This window comes from Arachis hypogaea, chromosome 19 (assembly GCF_003086295.3).
Source record: "Arachis hypogaea cultivar Tifrunner chromosome 19, arahy.Tifrunner.gnm2.J5K5, whole genome shotgun sequence".
Lineage (NCBI taxonomy): Eukaryota > Viridiplantae > Streptophyta > Magnoliopsida > Fabales > Fabaceae > Arachis > Arachis hypogaea.
This window is the reverse complement of record NC_092054.1, coordinates 136,755,649-136,779,075: the sequence shown is the minus strand read 5'-3', so window position 1 is coordinate 136,779,075 and position 23,427 is coordinate 136,755,649. Positions and strand designations below refer to the sequence as shown.

General features: G+C 33.8%; 1 protein-coding gene across 1 annotated transcript; it reads left to right on the top strand.

Moving 5' to 3' along the window:
* The first annotated feature begins 11,454 nt into the window (after nt 1–11,454).
* LOC112779840 (DNA-directed RNA polymerase II subunit RPB1-like) lies at nt 11,455–18,847 on the top strand. Its single transcript, XM_072227184.1, has 15 exons — nt 11,455–11,749; nt 11,855–12,118; nt 12,252–12,521; nt 12,635–12,799; nt 12,944–13,105; nt 13,200–13,420; nt 13,525–13,666; nt 13,759–14,094; nt 14,207–14,496; nt 14,659–14,917; nt 15,007–17,519; nt 17,673–18,071; nt 18,288–18,338; nt 18,470–18,502; nt 18,596–18,847. The coding sequence occupies exons 1-15, from the start codon at nt 11,666–11,668 to the stop codon at nt 18,663–18,665; spliced, it is 5,259 nt and encodes a 1,752-aa protein (XP_072083285.1). The 5' UTR covers nt 11,455–11,665; the 3' UTR covers nt 18,666–18,847.
* Nucleotides 18,848–23,427: the final 4,580 nt, after the last annotated feature.

Sequence of the window (23,427 nt, the reverse complement as noted above, 5' to 3'; positions counted from 1 at the left end):
TTTTTTTTGTTTTTCATTATAAGTATTGGATTATTAATTTTGTTTGCCGTTTATTGCTACTTAGTATTAACTGATTCTATTTTAGCATAATTGTTTTTTATTGTCATTGTTGGATTCTTTGTTGAGGTTACCTTTTGCCACTTGATTTTGAATTTTTCCATGCTTAACATTTTTTTACCAAGTGTATGACATTGCCTTCAAGCTTTCTACATCTTTTGAATTGCATGTTGTAGCTAGCCACCATGTAATTTGAATTTAATATCTATTGTTAGGCAATTGTATATTACCAATGCAATTTTTGTTAGGTGATGCTTGTTTATGATTTACCCTTATTCACATCACCTATTTCATGCATTGAGATTTTGGAATTGTGAAATTGGATCGAAAGCTTACCTAGTGACATATTTTTGAGCTTTCTAGGCTTTGTGGACCATGCTTGCTATGTGATTGATTTTCACTTCTATATTCTTTTTCCTAAGTTCCATATCATCCATGTGTCTCACCTCTATGTCACTTAGGTATTGCAATAACTTCAATATGTGTCATTATTTGATGTGTAAGTTTCATATACCATCTGGTTCACTAAGTTTACTTGCACATCAATCAATGTCCATTCATTATCCAATTTCAAAATTGCTTAATTTTTGCTTGAGTTCTTTCATACTTCTTCACTACTTGTTTGGTTGACTTAACCTACAAGTCTTTTGAAGTATTTTAAGCACACTAGAATAAGTGAAGTTTATGCTTTCTTTTGTATAATTGTAACATGGCTTCTAAATACTAGGGTGTGAATTCTAAACCGCATGCAATTTAGGACCCACACACCTATTTTTCATTAATGTCACACTAATTCACCCACTCCATTCTAGTGATTTAACTCATTCCAACAATTTATACTTCCTTGCTTTTGCATTTACTTTTCTCACTATCCTCTTTTCTATTTTTCATGGAAGAGTCATTATAATAAAAAATGGAAGCGGGAGAAGAACACGCAGCAACCGATTGATCCACTAGTTGAAGGTGGCAATCCAGAAAGTCACCGTACCCCCTTGCTCATCTTTGAATGCACCGAGGACGGTGCAAACTTTTAAGTGTGGGGAGTTCGTCCAACCACTCGGCGTTTTTGGGTGACAAGTTTCTAATCCCAACACTTTTGCATTTCATTCTTAGGTCTTTTAGGATTTTTTGTTGTATTTTCCTAGTTTGTATATATATATATAATAAACTTAGTAAAATTAATGAAATTTTTCAAGAATTTATCTATAGGGCACCCCAATTGATTGAAAAAAAATTTAGAACTTGCTTAAACTATATATTGTGGATCATGTTTTTGAGCTAAGAACACAAGCATGTGAGATTTGAGCCTAATTGTGTGGTTACATCATATAACCACTTATTTTCATTCTTGTGTGCATTATTCTCTTTCTATGATTGTAATCTTTGATTTGTTTGATTCTATATGTCCATTATTTTGTATATGAATGCACTTATATGATTGAGGCTATTGTTTCAATTAGCTCACTTACCCAAATATAGGGGTGTAAGTTTCTGAACCGGACCAAAATTTACCGCAAACCCGAACCAAAACTTACAACAACTGAATGAAAACCGAAAAAACCGGTTTTTTTGTTTTTTTGAATTAAACCGATCGGTTCAATTTTTGATTGGCTCAACAAAAACTGAACCGAACCGAATAATGGGTTCAGAATACTTGTTTTTACAAGTTTGCCCTCTAACCTAATAACCAAACCCCTAAATCCCTAACTTACCACTCAACACTCAGTGCAGCCACACACAACCCCAAACACAGAGCTTCAGTAAACTCACTCTCCCTCTTTCTCCTCCATGCCTGAGACTCTGAGAGAATGAGAGCCTGAGAGGGCCAACAGTAAGCCAGAGAGCTGCCGCCGTCCTTCAGAGTTTAGTCGCAAGTCGTCCATCGTGACTGTGAAGGATGTTGTCAATCTCCATCGCGCCATCTCTAACTGCAGTCTTCACGCCATCGTCGATCTTCGTCTGATCCGTTCTTCTCCGTCGCCAAGCAGAAGTCTCCGTGGCCGAACAAACCCTTAGTCCGAGCCCTCTCCTGTAACTCAATGTCTTCTTCTGAGGTTAGTAACTTGGTTTTTTCACAATTTGTTGCAATTTATGAGATGTTCTTGTTGCTGGTTTGTTCTTGTTGCTCTCATAAAAATTCATTGTCACAAGGTTGTTCATGCATGTCTGTTGGTACTTGGTAGAAATTTGGCAACAAAATCCAATCTTTGTGATAAGATTTGCCACTTACATACATACATACATGAAACATGATGGAGAAATTTTCATTCTACTGCCAAAAGCATGCGTTGCATTTTCTATACATGTTTTTATTTTATTTATTTTGTTTCGTATCTTATGGTGAATGAATGTGTTTTTTGGCATCTTGAAGCTGATCTCACAAAAAATTTTATTTATGCCAAAAGGTCTTGAAATGTATTGAAATGAAGAGCAAGTTAGAGATAATTTATGCCAAAAATATTATATGCCAAAAAGAATATTTAAGAATCCATTGAGATGAAGTTTGAAATGGAGAGAGTGCAAATGATAAATATTTCCTGTAAAAGTTTAGGAAGAATTTATCTTTTTAGTTGTGTTTATCTTTTTCTTTCATAAGAAAAAAACAATATATTAGGAACACATAAAAGAACTATAAATTATTAAGTTGTTCGATAAAAATATTTTTTAAATTTATTAATAATGAAAAGTGTTTTGTTAACTTAGGAACACATTTTATGCATACTATATTAGGAACGCTCACAAACATTTTTTATATTCACTATAAGATTAATCATTATATACTATTCCCAACTTTATTGTTAACCAACCAAATAGTATTTTCGTTATGATTGTTTTTATAGCCTTTGATTGTTTTCATCTTTATATATTGTTGTTGCTTTAATAACCTAGTATGTTGTTGTTGCTGTTGCTATTGCTTTATTTTGCTTTCATTACTGTGTTTTGAACTTAGTATGTTTCATAATTTGTTGCTATTGCATAAATGCTGGAAAGTGGCTTTTTGAATAAGTTTGAATGCCAATTTTTCAATAAAATTGCTGTATTTGTTGTTCATTGTTATGTATTCATAGTTTATGTTTATAATTTATAATCTATATTATGTTTATGTTTATAATCTATATTGATTTCTTTATTTTGTATTTGTAGAAATTGCACCAACCAGAGAAGATGATGATGAGTTTGGTGTGGATTCAGATTAAACATGGTGGCTGTTTTGGTTTTTATTTGGTTTAAAGTGGTTGTTTCAGTTTTTAAAGTGTGTTTGTTTTTATTTTTTGCTAGACATTTTTAATTGTCTTTGTTTTATGTTTAATTGTTTGGACAAGTTGAATTTGTATTGAATTTGGATGTCATATACTCTTGTTTCTAATTTATTAACGGTTTTAAACTTCATTTTATGATGATTTAATTCTGATTATTAGGTTTAAAAAAACCGAAAAACCGACCGAACCAAACTGCTGTTGGTTCGGTTCGGTTCGGTTGTCTAGAAAATAGCAAACCGAATGGTTGGCATTGTTGTAAAACCGAACAGGTCGGTTCGGTTGGTTTTTGGTCCAAAACTGAACCAAACCGAACCGATTACACCCCTACCCAAATAGCCTACCTTTTATCTTCCATTGTTAGCCTATTTTGAGCCTATGCTTAACCCAATTGTTCTTAATTTTAGCACATTACAAGCCTTAAGTGAAAAATAATAAATGTCCTTAATTTGGATCTTTGATTAGCTTAGGCTAGTGAGAGTGTTTATCATTCAAGTTTGGGAGAGTTGGGAACATTGGTTGGGATAAAGGGTGTTTCTTATATTTTTATCAAAATTTTAGGAATTGGGTACATACTCATGCATTGAATGTTAAACCATATGCATTGATGTTCTTGTATATATTTTAGTTTGAAAAAAAATGATAAAGAAAAAGAAAAAATAAAAAGAAAATAAAAAGAGAAAAAATAGAAAAAAAGAAAAAATAAGAAAAGCAATAAAAAGGGGACAAAATGCCACAAAGTAAAGTTAAATAAAATCAATGCATATGGGTTGTGATAAAAAAAGAGAATGCATAAGTGTGTAAAAAAGTGAAGAATGGGTAGTTAGGTTAGTTTTGAAATTGTATAGGTTGTCATATGTTAGGTGGAAAGTTTAAGTTTATCAAAGATTCAAATTTTAGTCCACTTAACCAAATACAATCTTACCTTGACCCTAGCCCCATTACAACCTATGGGAAAGACCTCATTATATTTGTATGCATGCATGAAATTGTTAGATGAAAAACAAATCTTGGAAAGCATGATTAGGGGATAATTGAGTGAATCAATCATATACACTTGAGTGACTAGAGCGGATACACATCCGGTGAGGGTTCGATTGCTCAATTACATGTCTTCACCCATAATCATATCTTTTCTTGCAAGTTTGAAAAATCTTTTTAATAACTCAATTCAATTTTGGGTTTGCTTTGATTGCTATTGCTTTAGCTCTTGTACTTATATATGTATTCTTGAAAGTTGATTTATTTTGATCAAGTAGTTGCATTCATCTAGATAGTTACATGTAGGTAGTTGCATATAGTTAGTTTGCATTGAATAAATGTTAATACCCTTTGTTTCTTTCTTGAGTTTAGCATGAGGACATGCTTGGTTTAAGTGTGGGGAGGTTTGATAAACCCCAATTTTGTGGTTTATCTTGTGCTTAATTTGGGGGATTTTATCACCTTTTCTCACATTTATTCAATGAAATAGCATGGTTTTGTAATTCTCCTTGATTTATGCTTAAGTGTAAAAAATATGCTTTTTAGGCCCTTACATTGGTAATTTCAATTCACCTTTGATTTCACTAGATGCCTTGATGTGTTTGTTAGTGAATTTAGGTTGAAAAGGCCAAGAATGGATCAAAGGAATGAAGAAAAAAGCATGCAAAGTGGAGAACTCATGGAAAAACAAGGATTTGGAGTGCCTACATCAACGCGCACGCATGATAGATGCGCACGCATAGAAATGAAGTCGTCAGGCAATGCGTACACGTGACATGATGTGTACGTGTCACAGATCGCACGTGACCTCATTAAAGTGAAAATGATGGGGGCAATTTCTGAACTGTCCAGGCCTAAATCCAACTCATTACTGAGGCTATTTCATGTAGAATTGAAGCTTGGGCAAAGGGGGAGCACTTAGTTGTAGGATAGCATCATGTAGGTTAGTTTTCTAGAGAGAGAAGCTCCCTCTTCTCTCTAGAATTAGGGTTCTTAGGGTGATTGCATCTTAGATCTAGGGTTCAATTATTGTTTTCATCTTGTTTCCTTTACAATTTCTTGTTTTTACTCCTTCATTCTCTTAGTTTGTAATGTTAATTTTTCTTTTATGCCTCCTTTTATTTTTATGAATGCTCATGTTGGATTTGGATTTCCTTTGATGCAATTGATGTTTGATGTTCTTTTATTGTTGATTTGAGTTGTTATTATTGTTTCCTTGCAATTGGTAGTTGTTAGATTTTATCTTTCCTTACAATTTACCATGCTTTCCTTTTATGCCTTCCTAGTGTTTGACAAAATACTTGGTTGGATGTTAGAGTAGATTTTTTAGCATTCTTGGCTTAGAAAGAGGAATTAGGCAATCTTGAGTCATGAATACCCAATTTAGATTGGTGATCTAGAGTTGTTAGCTAATATTGTTTCCATTAACGCTAATCTTTTACTAATTCAATTAGTAAGTTGATTAGGACTTTTGGATTGAGATTAGCTAGTCTTATTTGACTTTCTCCCTATGTGAAGATAACATTATATCTTCTTCCGTTGTTGGGGATGATGAAATAAGATAAATTCTTGTTAATTATTGTTATGAGTGACTAGGATAGAAAGACTATGTTTTCAATCCTTGCCATGAATGTCTCTCTTTATTAATTACTTTCTTTAGTTACTTGATTTACTTTTCTTTTCATTTAATTTCTTTCCCTTTTATCAATCAAACCCCATATATTCCTTCATAGCCAATAATTGATCACTTCATTGCAATTCCTTGTGAGACAACCCGGGATTTAAATACTTCGGTTAATTTTTCTTGGGGTTTGTACTTGTGAGAACCAATCTTTTAAATTTGATGTGAGAGTTATTTGTTGGTTTGGGGCTATGCTTACAACGAAGTTCTTATTTCTATAAGAGAAATTTTAGACCGACGAAAAAATTCGTATCAAATTTACCCAGACCAGCATCACTTTTCACCAATGTACCCAGACTCTAAAATTGTATCTAAGTAGCAAAGCAAAGGAAGATTTCAACAACATAGACAAAGAAAGAAAAACATTGAGAGAGAGCAAAATAACATAATAACCAAGAAAATAGAACACAAAAACTCACCGCAAATGCAACAGAACAGTGATCTAAAGAAGGAACAGAGCTACCTGGAGATAGTAGAAGGGAAGCACGAGCACAACCTTCGAAAGAACAAAGCAACAAGACGCGACTTCAACCCGCAGTAGAGGAGAATCACCAGCAGAGCCTGCAGCGGAGCAGATATCTAACGAGAGAGTGATAAGGCGACAGTGTTTAAAGATGAATCAATGGAGGTTTAGCTTAACTTAGGTTTTGGGTGAAATATGTATTGATTAGGTAATTGATTTGGGTGAAACTGAACGAGAAAATTTTGGAAGGATTTCAAATATATAGCTTCCATGTTATTTTGGGCTTGACTCATTTGTATCGTTCTAGCAATCAAACTTCTGTAATTAATATTTATGTAAATTGTTACTTGATTATAATATTGTAATTTAAACTATTAATTAATCTACGTATATTTTATTCAATTTCTATTATTAGTTATTGAGCAGTGAATTTTTTGTATTAATTATTTATCTTTTTAATAAATTAATTTTAAATGATAAATTTTCTTTTGTTTAAAAAATAAATTTAAAACTACTTTTTATTCAGTAATAGTGCAATATAATTCGATTGGAATAGATATATTGTTATTTCATTTGAATTTTAAATCAAATTTGAATAGTTATAATTTTTTTAATATTTGGAAGGCTATATAAATACTTTTACAAAATGTTTGCATATTTAAATAATTGAATGAATATTAACGTATCTGCTTTTAAATTAATATTATAAACCCTAAATATGAATTTTTGAAACGAGGTTATGTGTGGTTGATTATTTTTTCCCTTCCTCTCTGATCCTTGTTCATGCAAGAGGTTATGGGGCGTACAAAGTCAATGGTATAAGTTTAGAACTATGACAAAGGAGAAAGAGATAAAAATCCAAAATAGTAGAGTACATGTTTTGTCTAATACACGAAGTTATGCAAGCATGCATGACAAAAAGGTGGTTGTTGGTATGGCAAAATGGTAGACATAATTGAATTACAGCTGTTGATTTTCAATTGTGTTGTTCAAGTGTGTTTGGGCGGATACGACTACTAGTGGAGGCATCAAACAGGATCATTTGGGTCTTACTAGTGTTAACTTCTCTTTTTTGATACATATTGGTGATCGAGAAGACCATGAACCATATATATTGGCATCAGAGGCTCATCTCATATACTATGTGGATGATGAAGTAGATAAAGAATGGAGTGTAGTAGTTCATGTGAAGCCACGAGACTTGTATGACATGGGAGAAGAGAATGAAGAGACTGAAATTAGTTTTTCTCCACAGCCAGGGTTGAAACATGTCAGCAACAGGTGACATTGGAGACTTACAGTTGACAAGTGATGATGATATAGAAAACCCCACAGACAATGATTTTGAACATATCGACGAGGTTGCATAATGGAAATAGTATTAAAGTCAACGTACTTTAAAAATGGTCTTCGTGTAATTAATGTGTTTAATAATCTTAATGGTGTATGTAGTTTGATGGTTATATCAGGATTGATATTTTCATAATTCAATTAAATCTTTATTGAATTGTTAGTTTTAATAAATAAAAATTGTTTCCCATTTCTTTATATGATTTATTTAGAAAATGTTAATTTACAATGAAGTATTAATTTTGTTATTATTGTTGTTTTTAATGTCGTTGTTATGATAATCATGCTATCTATTAGTTATAATCAATGCTAATATTATTATGACTAATAAATATTAGTGAACGTAAAATGATAGCGTAACAGGACAAATAAAAATGGAGGACTTTTCATTATGCTGTGCAAGCACAACATTTGCTAAAGAGATGGCTATGGCCTCTCCATTCTTTTTATTGGAACATGCAATTTCTGTTATTAGAGACATATGGTTTCGTAAAATAAATGTTAAGTGTTGGTTGGGGGCTATATCAAAACGCTCTTGTTTCAACCAATACTTGGAAACGGCTAACAAATTTACCATGCAGTTTGTTCATTAGGCATACCTTTTCAAAATTGTCTTAAACTATATTTGATTAATACATATTTTAAGTTGACATATGCTAACAAATTTGCTGCTATAATATTTGCTATGTCAACATTCATATTTGTAGGAACTTTATAAATAGGGATTAATATATGAGAAACATTTTGGATACGTTTTTGTGACATGTGCATCTGGAAAGAGCTCTGAAGACATACTTGCAGAATTGAAGGTACAAAAAATATATAATATAAAAAGTTCATCATAAAGAAACAGTATTTGACGAAAAAATGAACCATATTTTTTATTATATAGATGCGCTTTACAAATAAGCATGCAGTTGAATTGGATATTACATCACAGGAGAAAATAAAATTTATATAATTGCATATTACAGAGTTTATTTGCAAGAAATCTGCCCAAATTATCAACAAGGGAGATGGTAATCGTTGTTTCTTGTTGTTTAGTTTTGAAACTTGTCTTAGCATATTAACGTACTTTTTTTTCTAAATTACTATCTAATGACGTGGGAGTTGTTGGTTTCTTCTTATTATACTAAGATTTTTGTATGCGGGTTAATATTTTTTGTGTTAGTGGAATATTCATGTGAAATAGTTAATGACAGTCTAGATAGAACAGAGACTGATTTAGAAGAAGACAATAAAATTTTAGATGACTAATAAAGAGAAGATAACGTACATGTTGCAAAAAGGCTTCCATCTGAACAAAAAGCCATGGTTTGGAGATGACATATCAGATCCTCTCTCACGTAAAGTCATAGTAGATTCTTGACAAATAATTTTTGGCCAAGTCAATACGATGTTAAAGAAAAAATTTGACCTTTTATTTTAAGACTTACATTATTTCCCTTAATTTAATGGTTTGGGTTTGCGGTATTACATATTTCACTGCTTCAAGAATTTATTGATTTAGGTTTAGTAAGGTATAACTTCGAAGAAACCTAAAATTAATGTATGTTCAATTGAAATTAGCATTAATCTATACATATTTTATATATTTCTTTTAGATTTATGCTTGAATGCAAACTCAAAAGATCTTATAATAAACGAAAAAATCTAATTTGTAAATTTGTTCAGATGATTAAATAAATATATTTTAAATTAATTAATTTTATTACGTAAAACAAATCCAAAAAATAGTATTTAGGTAACAGTGACTCAAACATATTTTTAAAAATAAACTTATTAAAATATATCAAAAATTAAAATATGGGCAAACTCAATTTAATTACTAATAAAAAAATTCTAATTTTACGAAAGAAAATATTTTTCTATAACATTAAAGAAACTAGTGAGAACTTAAGCAGTTTATACTCTGTTGATGTTTAAAAAGAGACTACATCCAGATATGAAAGTAAAGAATTTAACCAATTTGGAAGGAGTTGGGATGAAACTGCCGCTAAAAATAAATTTTGTCTCAACAACTACTTTCCGAAATTAAGTAAATTTAGCGGCAGTTACACTATAACCGCTGCTAAATTCCAAACGAATAGCAATGCCACACCTAGTTGTGCATCAACCGTCGCTATTTTTTAGACAGCAACGATTTTTTACAACTGCTGCAAAATTACTGCCGTTATCTGCTAGATTTATTGTAGTATTTCTGTAATTATAGTGCTGGTGGATTTGGTAATTGTAATAGATTCTATAATAGACTTATAATTTTGGTATTTGTGGTCATATTCAGGTTTTAGTAATGGCAAAATAATTGATATTGGAGTCCTGATAGTGGTGAAAAATTAATAATAATATTAATGAGGTATGTGTAATTTACTAATTTTAGAAAAATTAGTTATGAAAAGGTTTTAGAAAGTAATAAAAGGTTAAAAAAAGTGTAAGACGGTTTTGGCAAAAACATTATAAAATTAAAAAGTAAAGTATATTTTTTAGTGTTAAAATTTATTAAAAGTTTTGAAAATATTCTTAAATATTATTTTGTTTCAATTTTATAACAAAATTTTTTTTATTTGCATCAAACGTACCTCTATTAGCTCAATTTTCAAGAAGTTTAGGATCAATCCAACAATAATGCATGATAACTAAAAATTAATGACAGAATTTTGTGTCTGATTTACTTGTATTGAGAGTTATCTTTGTATTGCTGAATTAGTCCTAAACTTCTTGAAAAATTAGCTGTATATTTGCTACAACTCAAAAAATTTTGAAGCAAATTTAAAATAAAATAAAATTTATGAGTATTTTTAAAATTTGAGTAATTATCCAAATTTTCTGAGGTTTTAATATAAGATAATTTAGTCCGCATGTTTCAAAATCCATGAAATAGTCTTTAAAACTACATTTGTTTATAAGTACGAGACACTAAGATAGGAACATAGACTACGTTTCGTTATAAGCATACGATGATGAGACAGAGACAAAGAAACATAAAATCATGTTTGGCATATGAGACATGAACAAAAATATTGTGTCCAAAGACACTAAATTACTGTACTTTATATCCATCATGACAAGAATTTCATAGAGATACTAACCAGAGACATAGCTTTTTTTTTTCCTTTCATTATTCTTATTATTTTTTTATAATCATATTTTTTATTATTTCTTACATTATTCTTATTATTTCTTACATTGTTTGAATAAAAAAATAAAATAAATTTGGACTTTCATAATTCATTCTAGTTTATTATTAAACAAAATACAAAAATTAATTTAATTTTTGTGTCTTATTTTTAGTGTTTTGTCTTGTTTTGTGTTGTTTTTAGAATCAAATGTATCTATAGAAATATAAAATTATATTTGTGAGACAAGACATAGACAAAGATTATGTATAGAGATATTAAATTAGTATATTATATATTTTTTTATAGAAAATATTTTATTAATGCTTTATCTATTAATTTTCCGATGTGAAAATATTTTTTTTTCTTGAAATGAATGCTTTGTCTATTATTTTATTAAAAGGTTGTGGACTTGTGGCCGGACTAGTTAAATACCCTACATTCATGCGCACCGTAACAACTCCTCCCCGTCAGCGCTTATAAATATACCATCATAGAGTCTTTGGGCGTTGACTGTTCTCTGTGTCATTTATGCAACGCGAGAGAAAGAAAACTCTCTCGTCTCGCCTCTGCCAGGGTTTTTGATATGTTCCGAGCCTGAAGACCGAAATTGAAAGAAAGAACAAAAAAGAAAACAAGAACTATTGATCAAACTTCAAAAGAACATGAACACATAAATTCGAAGCAAAAATCAGTTCTGTGTTATAAAGAATAAACAAATAATAACTGCATTTTCTTTTCCATCACCGTTCTGGTTGCCATGGATATTAGGTTTCCTTATTCGCCGGCGGAAACTGCAAATGTCCGTACGGTTCAGTTCGGAATTCTCAGCCCCGATGAAATCGTAATGTTTTCCAACTTAAAACATTTCAAAACCCTCGAACTTGAAGAAACCACAATGATTGTGATTATGTATTGTGATCGTGATTGTGTGTGTGTGTGTGTGCAGAGGAGAAACTCTGTGGTGGAAATCGAGCACGGGAAGAGCTCGGAGAAGGGGAAGCCAAAGGTCGGAGGGTTGAGCGACCCTCGCCTTGGAACCGTTGATAGGAAGATCCGGTGTGCCACGTGTACGGCTGATATGGCTGAGTGCCCGGGGCATTTCGGTCACTTGGAGCTCGCTAAGCCAATGTTTCACGTTGGTTTCTTGAAGACGGTGCTCACCGTCATGCGTTGTGTTTGCTTCAACTGCTCCAAGATTTTGGCGCGTGAGGTCCGATTTCAAATGTTTTGAGAACCATGCATTGAGTTAATAGGAGGAAGGAGCTTAGTTGCTTTTGTTCAATTTGAATTTTATCTGAATTCTTGTTTAGTAGTCTCTCTCTAAGTTGACTATGGTTTTGGAGCAGGATAAGAAGTTTGAACAAGCTTTGAAGATTGGGAACCCTAAAAACAGGCTGCAGAGGATCTTGGATGCTTGCAAAAACATAAGCAAGTGTCAAGGTGGTGAAGATTCTGAGGAGCTGGTTCGAATTGGCTGCGGTGCCTTGCAGCCCAAGATTACTATTAAGGGTATTAAAATGATTGCTGAGTATAAAGCTCCGAGGAACAAAAACAATGACCATGAACAGCTTCCTAATCCCGAAGAAAGGAAACAGATTCTTTCTGCAGAAAGGGTAATAATTGACATTTGATCCGTGTTCGGAATTTTTATTATTATGTTGACTTCTATGTTTGTTGCTAAATAGTAAATAATAAATAATAAATAGACATGTTGAATCAATTGAAGGTTCTTGGTGTTCTAAAAAGGATAAGCGACGAGGACTGCGAATTGTTGGGCTTGAATCCGCAGTTTGCGCGTCCTGATTGGATGATCTTGCAAGTTCTTCCAATTCCTCCTCCACCAGTGAGACCTTCTGTTATGATGCACTCATCTTGTAGGTGTGAGGAAAGTGTTCTCTTCTCTTGCACTGTCTTTACTTGCTGTACAAGTTTTCTAAGCTCTTTAAATTTAATTAATCCTTTACCAATGATAGTGATGAGTGATAACATTTTCATCTTTATCTTACCTAGATTATGTTATTGTTGGTGCATGTAGGATGACTTGACTCATCAGTTAGCCACAATCATCAAGCACAATGAAAATTTGAAGAGACATGAGAAAAATGGATCACCTCAGCATATTCTTTCCGAGTTTTCTCTGTTGTTGCAGTTCCATATAACCGCATATTTTGATAACGAGTTGCCGGGACTGCCAAGAGTATGATTGTGTTCATATGCCGCCGTTTGCTACTGATATAATCTGCATTACCTTTATAACCGTTGAATTTGGAATTTCGATAAAATTTTCACAGGCTACTCAAAGAACAGGAAGGCCTATCAAATCAATTTGTAGCAGGCTTAAAGCCAAAGAAGGTCGGATTAGAGGAAATTTGATGGGGAAAAGAGTTGATTTTTCTGCTCGAACGGTTATTACACCAGAGCCGAACATTAACATTGATGAACTTGGAGTGCCATGGAGTATTGCTTTGAACCTTACATACCCTGAGACTGTAACTCCATATAATATTGAAAGGTTGTCCTTTGGATATGGTTTTCTACTTGCTTGGCTTTTAAAACATTTTGTATAATTATTAACCAAACAAAGAATTTTAATTTACAAAAAAATGTGAAAAACAGGTTGAAGGAGCTTGTAGAGTATGGACCCAATCCCCCACCTGGGAAAACTGGTGCCAAGTACATCATTCGTGATGATGGGCAAAGGCTTGATCTCAGATATTTGAAGAAAAGTTGCCATCCCCATTTGGAGATAGGATACAAGGCATTGTGTTTTAGATGATACCAGTTTCTCTTCTTATTTTAAAAAGGTTTCCTCTTGATGTCTGCTAATAGTTTCAATTGTTGTGATTTTAGGTGGAGCGCCATTTGATGGACGGAGACTTAGTTCTCTTGAATCGTCAGCCTAGTCTTCATAAAATGTCCACTATGGGGCACAGAATCAAAATCATGCCTTATTCTACGTTTCGGCTTAATTTGTCGGTAACTAGGCCTTATAATGCTGATTTTGATGGGGATGAAATGAACATGCATGTTCCTCAGTCATTTGAAACCAGAGCAGAGGTGTTGGAGCTCATGATGGTGCCTAAATGCATTGTATCTCCTCAATCAAACAGACCAGTAATGGATATTGTTCAAGACACACTATTAGGATGCAGAAAAATCACCAAGAGAGATACCTTCATCACAAAGGTATTATTCACCGAATTTTTATATATTGCTGCAGTTACTTGATATATGAAGAAGTTCTTGTACAAGCTACTCAGATTAATGAATTTTTTGTTTTCCTTTTTCTTTTTTAAAGGATGTATTTATGAACATTCTAATGTGGTGGGAAGATTTCGACGGGAATGTTCCTACACCAGCAATATTGAAGCCAGAACCATTGTGGACTGGGAAACAAGTTTTCAATCTTATTATTCCCAAGCAAATAAATTTAACTAGGTATTCTAGCTGGCATGATGATAACGAAGGAGGATCATCAATAACTCCAGGGGATACTATGGTCAGAATTGAAAAAGGGGAACTACTTACCGGAACTCTTTGCAAAAAGACACTTGGAGCATCTACTGGAAGTCTCATTCATGTCATTTGGTATGCAACATCACTATATAAAATGTTAATGTTCCATTCATCTTTACAACTTTGCAAAGGGTTGAATTGATCTAATGATCTTGGTAAACGTGGCTTTGGAAACTGTAATAATTCAGTTACTTTCTTCTTTGCACACCCTCGCTAATGTTGGCTTGAATACAGGGAAGACGCTGGCCCCGATGCAGCTCGTAAATTTCTTGGTCACACTCAGTGGCTTGTAAACTACTGGCTTCTGCAGAATTCTTTTAGCATTGGAATTGGTGATTCGATTGCGGACGCTTCGACTATGGAGGTTATTAACCAGACTATTTCAGTGGCAAAAGAGAAAGTGAAAACACTATTTAGGGATGCTCAAGAAAAGAAGTTGGAGTCTGAACCCGGTCAGACAATGATGGATACATTTGAGAAGAAAGTGAATGAGGTGATTCAATTATATTGCAGGTCACTTTGATATATTACTAAATGCTGCATTTGCTTGAATATGATGTTTCATGTTATTGGCAATCTTAGGTGCTGAACGAAGCTCGTAATGATGCCGGGAAAAAAGCGCAGACAAGTTTATCTGAGAGCAATAATCTGAAAGCAATGGTGACAGCTGGTTCCAAAGGAAGTTTTATCAACATATCTCAGATGACTGCTTGTCTTGGTCAACAGAATGTTGAAGGCAAGCGAATTCCATTTGGGTTCATAGATAGGACACTGCCACACTTTACAAAAGATGATTATGGGCCTGAAAGCCGAGGCTTTGTGGAGAACTCGTATCTTCGAGGGCTGACCCCACAAGAGTTCTTTTTCCATGCCATGGGAGGTAGGGAAGGTGTTATTGATACTGCAGTGAAGACCTCTGAAACTGGATACATCCAAAGGCGGCTTGTGAAGGCTATGGAGGATATTATGGTCAAATACGATGGAACTGTTAGGAACTCCGTAGGAGATGTCATACAATTTCTCTATGGAGAAGATGGTATGGATGCTGTTTGGATTGAAACACAGAATCTTGATTCCCTGAAAATGAAAAAGTCAGACTTTGATAGGACCTTTAAGTATGAGTTTGATAAGGAGAACTGGAATCCTAGTTACATGCTTGAAGGGCCTATTGAAGACTTGAAATCCAGCATAGAGCTTCGTAATTTACTTGAGGATGAATTTGAAATGCTTGAACATGATAGACATCTGCTTGCAAATGAGATTGCCACTACTGGTACTAGTTCTCTTCCACTGCCTGTTAACCTTAAGAGGCTTATCAGGAATGCTCAGAAGACATTTAAGATTGACTTTCGAAGGCCTTCTGATATGGACCCGATTGAAATTGTAGAAGCTGTTGATAAGCTACAGGAGAGACTTAAAGTTGTTCCTGGTGATGATCTCCTTAGTCAAGAAGCTCAGAAGAATGCTACTGTCCTGTTCAATATCCTTCTTCGCAGCACTCTTTCCAGTAAAAGGGTCTTGCAGGAATATAAGCTTTCCCGCGAAGCATTTGAATGGTTAGTGGGAGAGATAGAATCAAGATTCCAGCAGTCACTAGTAACTGCGGGGGAAATGATTGGTTGTGTGGCGGCACAATCTATTGGGGAGCCGGCTACTCAGATGACTCTCAACACATTCCACTATGCTGGTGTAAGTGCTAAGAATGTTACACTTGGTGTTCCCAGGTTAACAGAAATTATTAATGTGGCCAAGAGAATCAAAACACCTTCCTTGTCTGTGTATTTGAAACCTGAGGTTAGTAGGACTTCAGAGGAGGCCAAACGTGTGCAGTGTGAGTTAGAGCTTACTACACTTAGGAGAGTGACACAAGCTACAGAGGTGTGGTATGATCCAGACCCATTGTATACTGTAATTGAAGAAGATGTTGATTTTGTGAAGTTGTACAATGAAATGCCTGATGAAGAAGTTGCTCTTGAAAGAATGTCACCTTGGTTGCTTCGCATAGAATTAAACCGAGAGATGATGGTGGATAAGAAGTTGAGCATGGCTGACATCGCTGAGGAGATAAAACATGTGTTTGATGATGATTTGAAATGTATTTTCAATTATGACAATGCTGAAAAGCTCATACTTCGTATCCGAATCGTGAATGATGAAGCCCACCGGGGAGAGATTCAGGATGATTCTGCTGATGATGGTTTCTTAAAGAGAATAGAAAGCAACATGCTTACTGAGATGACATTACGTGGCATCCCTGGCATCAGCAAAGTTTTTTTAAAAAGTATTGACGTTCCAAAATTTGATGACAATGAAGGTTTTCAGACTCATAAGGAATGGATGCTTGAAACTGAAGGTGTAAACCTTTTAGCTGCAATGTGCCATGAGCAAGTTGATGCAACAAGGACCATAAGCAACCACCTTATTGAAATTATTGAAGTCCTTGGAATTGAGGCAGTTCGGCGGGCTCTTCTGAATGAATTGCGTGCTGTCATCTCTTTTGATGGATCTTATGTCAATTACAGGCATCTCGCTATTCTTTGTGATACTATGACTTATCGTGGCCATTTGATGTCAATTACGCGCCATGGTATCAACCAAAATGATACCGGTCCAATGATGAGATGCTCATTTGAACAGACTGTTGATATTCTCCTTGATGCTGCAGCATATGCTGAGGCTGATCACTTAAGGGGTGTCAGCGAAAACATCATGTTAGGCCAGCTTGCGCCCCTTGGCACTGGACAATGCTCTCTGTATCTTAATGATGAGATGATTAAGAATGCATTTGATCTCCAGCTACCTAGTTATATGGATGGTCTTGACTTTGGCATGACACCTGCTCATTTCTCCATGTCAACTCCCTATCTTGATGGCTTGATGTCACCAACTCATTTGTCCAGTCCAAATCTGCGGCCATCACCAATTAATAATGCAGTTTTTTCACCTTATGGAATGGCCTGTGGTTACAGCGCATATCGAAGTGACTACAGTATATCTTCACCTGCTTATGATCCAGTTTCACCTAAGTACACTCCCACTTCTCCTGTATATAGCCCTGTGTCACCAAGTTATAGTCCTCTTTCCCCAACTTATACGTGAGTCATTCTTTGGATTCTTTTAATATTGGTTTCTGGAAATCTATATGATAAATGGAACTTGCAACCAAACTGTATTGATATCCTGAAAACTTTATTTTCATAAAAAAAAAAAAACTTTAGATTTGAGTCGGAAATTATATTCTTTTGCAGCCCGACGTCTCCGGCATATAGTCCTATATCACCTGCATATAGCCCCTCCTCTCCTGGGTACAGCCCTACATCACCAAGCTATAGTCCTATATCACCTACATATAGCCCCTCCTCTCCTTGGTATAGCCCTACATCACCAAGCTATAGTCCTATATCACCTACATATAGCCCCTCCTCTCCTTGGTACAGCCCTACATCACCAAGCTATAGTCCTATATCACCTATATATAGCCCCTCCTCTCCTGAGTACAGCCCTACATCACCAAGCTATAGTCCTATATCACCTGCATATATCCCCTCCTCTCCTGGGTACAGCCCTACATCACCAAGCTATAGTCCTACTTCCCCTTATTACAGTCGGTTATCTGCAGAGTATAGTCCCACATCACCATACTATAGGTGAGTCATTCTTTGGATTCTTTTAATTGTTGAACTTTGCTAATGGATGCAGAAATGGAAGTTGCCAACACTAAAATGAGGATGAGCCTTAACCTTGGTTCTCAATATTAGCTTTTTGGGTAGTTGAAAATAGTATAGTGACTTTGGTTCTCAACTGCACACTTGTTTTGTTATAGTTCTTCACTCCAAGTAACTATATGCCATATTATTTTGCAGCCCCTCATCACCAACTTATTCTCCATCCAGCCCAAAATTTAGTCCAAGCAGGTAAGTTAAGAACAACAGTACAAATATTCTCTCTTTCTTTCTTCTTTTCTTGCTTTCTTATGTGTTGCTAAAATTGCAAGAGGTTGCATTTCTTCTTTGTTTGACTAATCCACATTTTTGCATTTTACAAGTCCGGATTTCAGCCTAACTTCTCCACAGTTCAGGTTTGCATCTATAGATATCATTATTTAATTATTTTAGTTGCCAAATATCTGGGCATATCTATTAATTTTGCCATTCTGTTTCATCATTTATAGTGCTTCAATGGAATACTCGCCAAGTCAACATGGTTACTCACCGTCATCAACCAGCCAATACACTCCATAGACAAGTGCCAAGGATGAGGATGATAATACAACTCTCTGAGGTACACTCACACCTGAAGAAAATTAATATCTGTCATGATTTCTATCTTTATTGGATGGAGTATTTGACAGTAAACATAATTATGAAAATCTTCACTAGATATATAAGGTGATTCAATATTCACTTGATTCTATTTTGCTCGTATTGATTTAATAAATGTGCATTTCAAAATAAAAAATCTTTAAATAGTCTCTGATTTTTTTCAAAGAAAAAAATAGTACAAGAGGTGTTATTATTTTAAATGTAAAATTACTTTATGCTAAAATAATATTTAAAGATATTTTTTAAACAAATTTTATGAATAAAAAAATTACTATAATATCAAATTTATATTTTCTTAACATAAAACATTTGTACTCTCATTAGTGATCCTATTTTTCTAAAATATTTTCCAAACACAATAATGGCCAGATTTTTGGAAAATTGGAGGATATTTATTGTTGCTAGTATAAGAATTCGAGGGAAAAAGAAAGAAGGTTTTGATGTTGGTATTCTTGCACTTTAACTTCCCTTGGGATTCATGGTTGCAAAACAATAATGAGTGATAGCATTTGCTTAGGTTTTCTTTCTCTGCTTTTTTATTTTCCCCTTGTTTGATTTAAACTTGTAGAAAAGTTACCTATTTGTATTATAGTAGCATGTGTGACTACTCAATTCAATTCTGAATCGAATCTTTCACTGGAAAGTATCTAAGACTGGTGTGAATGGTTCAACACAACTTGAGGCTTCAAGGAGAAGAGTTAGCTCTGCTTGGCTCTCATGTTTGCATATTCTATCTGTTTCAATTGTATTAATAATCACAATGGAACTATATGCAAGTGTTTCTGCTTTCATTTGTTTTCTCGATCTTTTTCTTTATATTTTAGCATTTTTTTTTCCCTCTTCATCCAAACAGTTAATTTAGTTGTTTGATAGTATAAAAATTCTAATACATTATGACGTCTATCTATATTTTTATCGGTAATAATTCTAGAGATCCAGAAATATTGGGAACGACTAAAGATTCATGATCACTTGTATACATGGTGATATCTAGAATGCCAATACTAAGAAATTTTTAGATATGCTATGTAGACAATGATCATGGATTTTTATTATTATTGTTTTTAGTATTTTTGGATCTCTTTAGAATTAATACGGATACTTCAAAAGAAAAAAAAAAGATATTTGTTGAATTAGCTACGAATACAAAACTCAGCATGGTAGTTTGTATAAAATATAAACAAAGAAGATTATAATAGTCATCCAAAAAGGATATTACAATACTATTATTATATTATCTCGACATCGATCTTAAATTAATTCAGAGGAAACTTATAAGACTGGTAATAAAAAGCGTGCACATATTTCAGTTTATAGGCATTCAGAACTAATTCTGTAACTATCATAAATATGTACAATGCATTGTCGCTTTTTATTTTTAATATGGAGGAAGGTGTAGGGTGTAACAGCATTATGAAGAATAGGGGTGCTTTTCCTGCATGTGGTGTTAGGAGGCTGAAATCGGACCGAACGATTTAGAACAAGGAACTCGGACGGTCCGATTAGAGGAGATATACAAAAAAATAATTTTTTTATAAAATTCGGACGGTCCGTTTTGATTTTTAAAAAAAAAACTAAAAACGGAGGGTCCGTTTTGTTTTAAAGGAAAAATAAAAAAACATTGTTAACAGAGGATCCGTTTTTAGATTTTACAAAAAAAAAAAAACAAAAAGTGTAAACGGAGAGTCCGATTTCATGTTAAATAATAAAAAAAAAAAACAAAAACTAATCGGACGGTCCGATTTGTGATCAACGAATTTTTTAACAAAGAATTCGGACGGTCCGATTTCTCCCTGTCCCACACCTGTGTCTAACACCTGTATATACCATAACCAAGCACAACTCACACACTCCTCCAATATCTAAAAAAATTAGCCATGCATTGTATACACACACAAAAATTAATTGTTTATATAAAATATATATCAAAATATAAAATATACATTAAAAATAAATTAAATAATATATTTATACACAAATATATTATAATTAATTTTCAATGTGTATATATTATTTTGAGTAGAGTTGGAGGTTTGTATATTTATATATACTTTAGATTTTGCTTAAAGAGTAAAGACTATATAAAAGAGATAATCATGATCTTCGTTTATCTATCTATTCTTATTATATAAAATTGATACTTAAATTTTTAAATTTTTTTATTTAAATTAAATAAATATATCAATTACGAAAATGTATAAAATGTGAAGTATTTATAAAAATGTATTATATAACACATCTCGAATGTTGAGAAGTTAACCCAAATTTGAGCATATCTCGACGTCTAAGACATAATTGCTAATTACGTTTCTAATTCAACTCAACTCAGCTTGAGCATGCTAAAAGTCCTTTGCTAGATAGACAACAAGGGAAACAACCTTCTAGTCCTCAGTGATATCATCAACATCAAAAATAAATTTATTTAGTTGATACCATAAAGAAGTCATCGTAGTAACAAAAGGAAAGGGTTAAGATTGTCCTTGGTAAGGAGATTTAGTAAATAAATTCTCTAACAACTAAGCCAATAAAAGAGAGTTAAAGAAGTTACCTGAAACCAAACTATTATCAATGCTCATTTACGAGCCTCTTGCCACCTTGCAGTCACAGAGTACATAGAGCAAAGATTCAGGGGATACACCACAAATGACACAACTGTCTTCCTCCGTCATATATCTTCTGGCGCATTATGTATTTGAAGGTTGTGGTAGGCTTAGAGAAGGGGGTTGAATCTATGCCTTTCTTTTTAAGTTGCTGTTATGACCTTTTAAAACAAACTTTCAATTCTGATTCTGTTTGTACTCAGCAGTGAAAATTTATGAGCAATTTATTTTTGTCTCATAAATATCAGAAAATAGAACACAGCAGAGAGAAGAAAAGCTAACACCAGCATATATCCTAGTTCGGTTGCCTTGTGTTATGCAACCTACGTCCAGTCTCCTCCACAACAATGGAGGAATTTTTCACTATAGTTAAAAGTATTACATACACCAATTTCACACTCAAGTTCTAATCTAATTTGACATTGGTTATACTAATACCTAACTATTCACTCTTAGTGCTAACCCAACTAAGAAAGGGATACCTTACAGGTACAAGATACAAGACACTTAACCAACCTAAAGAAATTAGAAAATAACTCTAGGCTTTTCTCTCAAGTGTATCACTCAACCTTTTTCCACTCATGGCTTTTACTTGAGCTTTCTCACAATGCCTTTTCTCACAAGAAATTACAGAAAGATAAACATAGAAAAGTATATCACAATCTGTAAAACATGAAGGAGATTGACTTTATCAACAGCCGTTTTGCTATGTGAAAAACCAGCTTCGCAAGCCTCTGTTTCAGTTCTTCAATCTTGGCAGAATGCTTCTTTGAAAGAGAACATTGTCCAAGTAGAGGAACTTCTAAGGGAACTCTTCACAGAATACAACTCACCAAACTCTAGTTTTCTCTCCTTAGTTCTGAATGAGCAGAAAATCTTCTTTTATCTCCTTGCATGTTGATGAGTTCATCTTCCTAGGTCAACTCCTTGAGCGCTGTGCTTCACCAACCCACAAGCTCACTTTTTCTCCTTAAACATCAGAGTAGGACCTTTGCTTCTGACTTCTCCAACTTGACCGAAAGCCATGAAGGAGTAACCGAAATTGTCTTCCTATGGTCAACCAAATCTGAACCATAGAGATGCAACTTGGTCCCTAAGAATCTCTTGTGACCGTGAATTTGTAGCAGTGAAGAACAGAGATCAACTTTTCTTTGTATCCCATTTCGGACCGAGCAAAGAGTTGGGAAGGAGAAAAGAAGCTTTGATGCATGCAAGAGGAAATGAGTTACTTTTAACCTTTTCTTAAGCTAGATTTGGTTTGAACTTGTTGAGATGACATCTGCCTTTCAAGCTTAATTTCTCTTTCTTGCTTCTTTGGTGATTTGCTTAGGGAAGAAGCTCTCTCTCTTTCTCTTTCTTACTTTTCTGAAGCTCTGATTTGACTAAGACGAAAGAGAGGGGAACGTTGCTTTGGTTAGAGCAAGATGGAGGGAATTGAAATTAAGCTGGGTTTGGTTCGGGTATTCATTTGAGCAACCTTTTTTGGCCCATCTGACTTCTTTCTTTTCTTTTCCTTGGGCTTCTATTTTTGCTTTCAGCCCACCATTCTTTTCTATTTGCTTTTCATTCCATTTGGGCTATGGAATTGGATTTTTGGCCTGCAACAATAAATAATTAGTAATATGCAAATATAATTAATCAACACTAATTATTTATTTTGCCCAAAAATAATGTTTGTCATCATTAATTAAATTAGTTAATTTCTTAACTCAACAATCTCCCCCTTGATGACAAACATATTTAATTAACCAAAAGGAATTGAAATTTAGTAAAGATGGAAAACTTTCCTTTGATTTATGTTTCTTGCTTTTATGTTGCTCCCCCTTTCTTTTTCAAGAGTAGCTCCCCCTGGATTTATGCTCTTTCTTTTTTGTTCCTGTTTACATTAAACTTACAAGAAGAGTTGTACATAATGTAACTCGACTAAAGGATACTACATGACCAGCAACACAGATTTAGCTCATTATTTTTCATATCATGTCAGCAGCAACAACAAAGTATCATGAATAATCAAGGGCTAACATTTCACAGTTGTAAAGCAAAATTTTATGCTTAATACTATCATCAGCAGCAATCAGAAA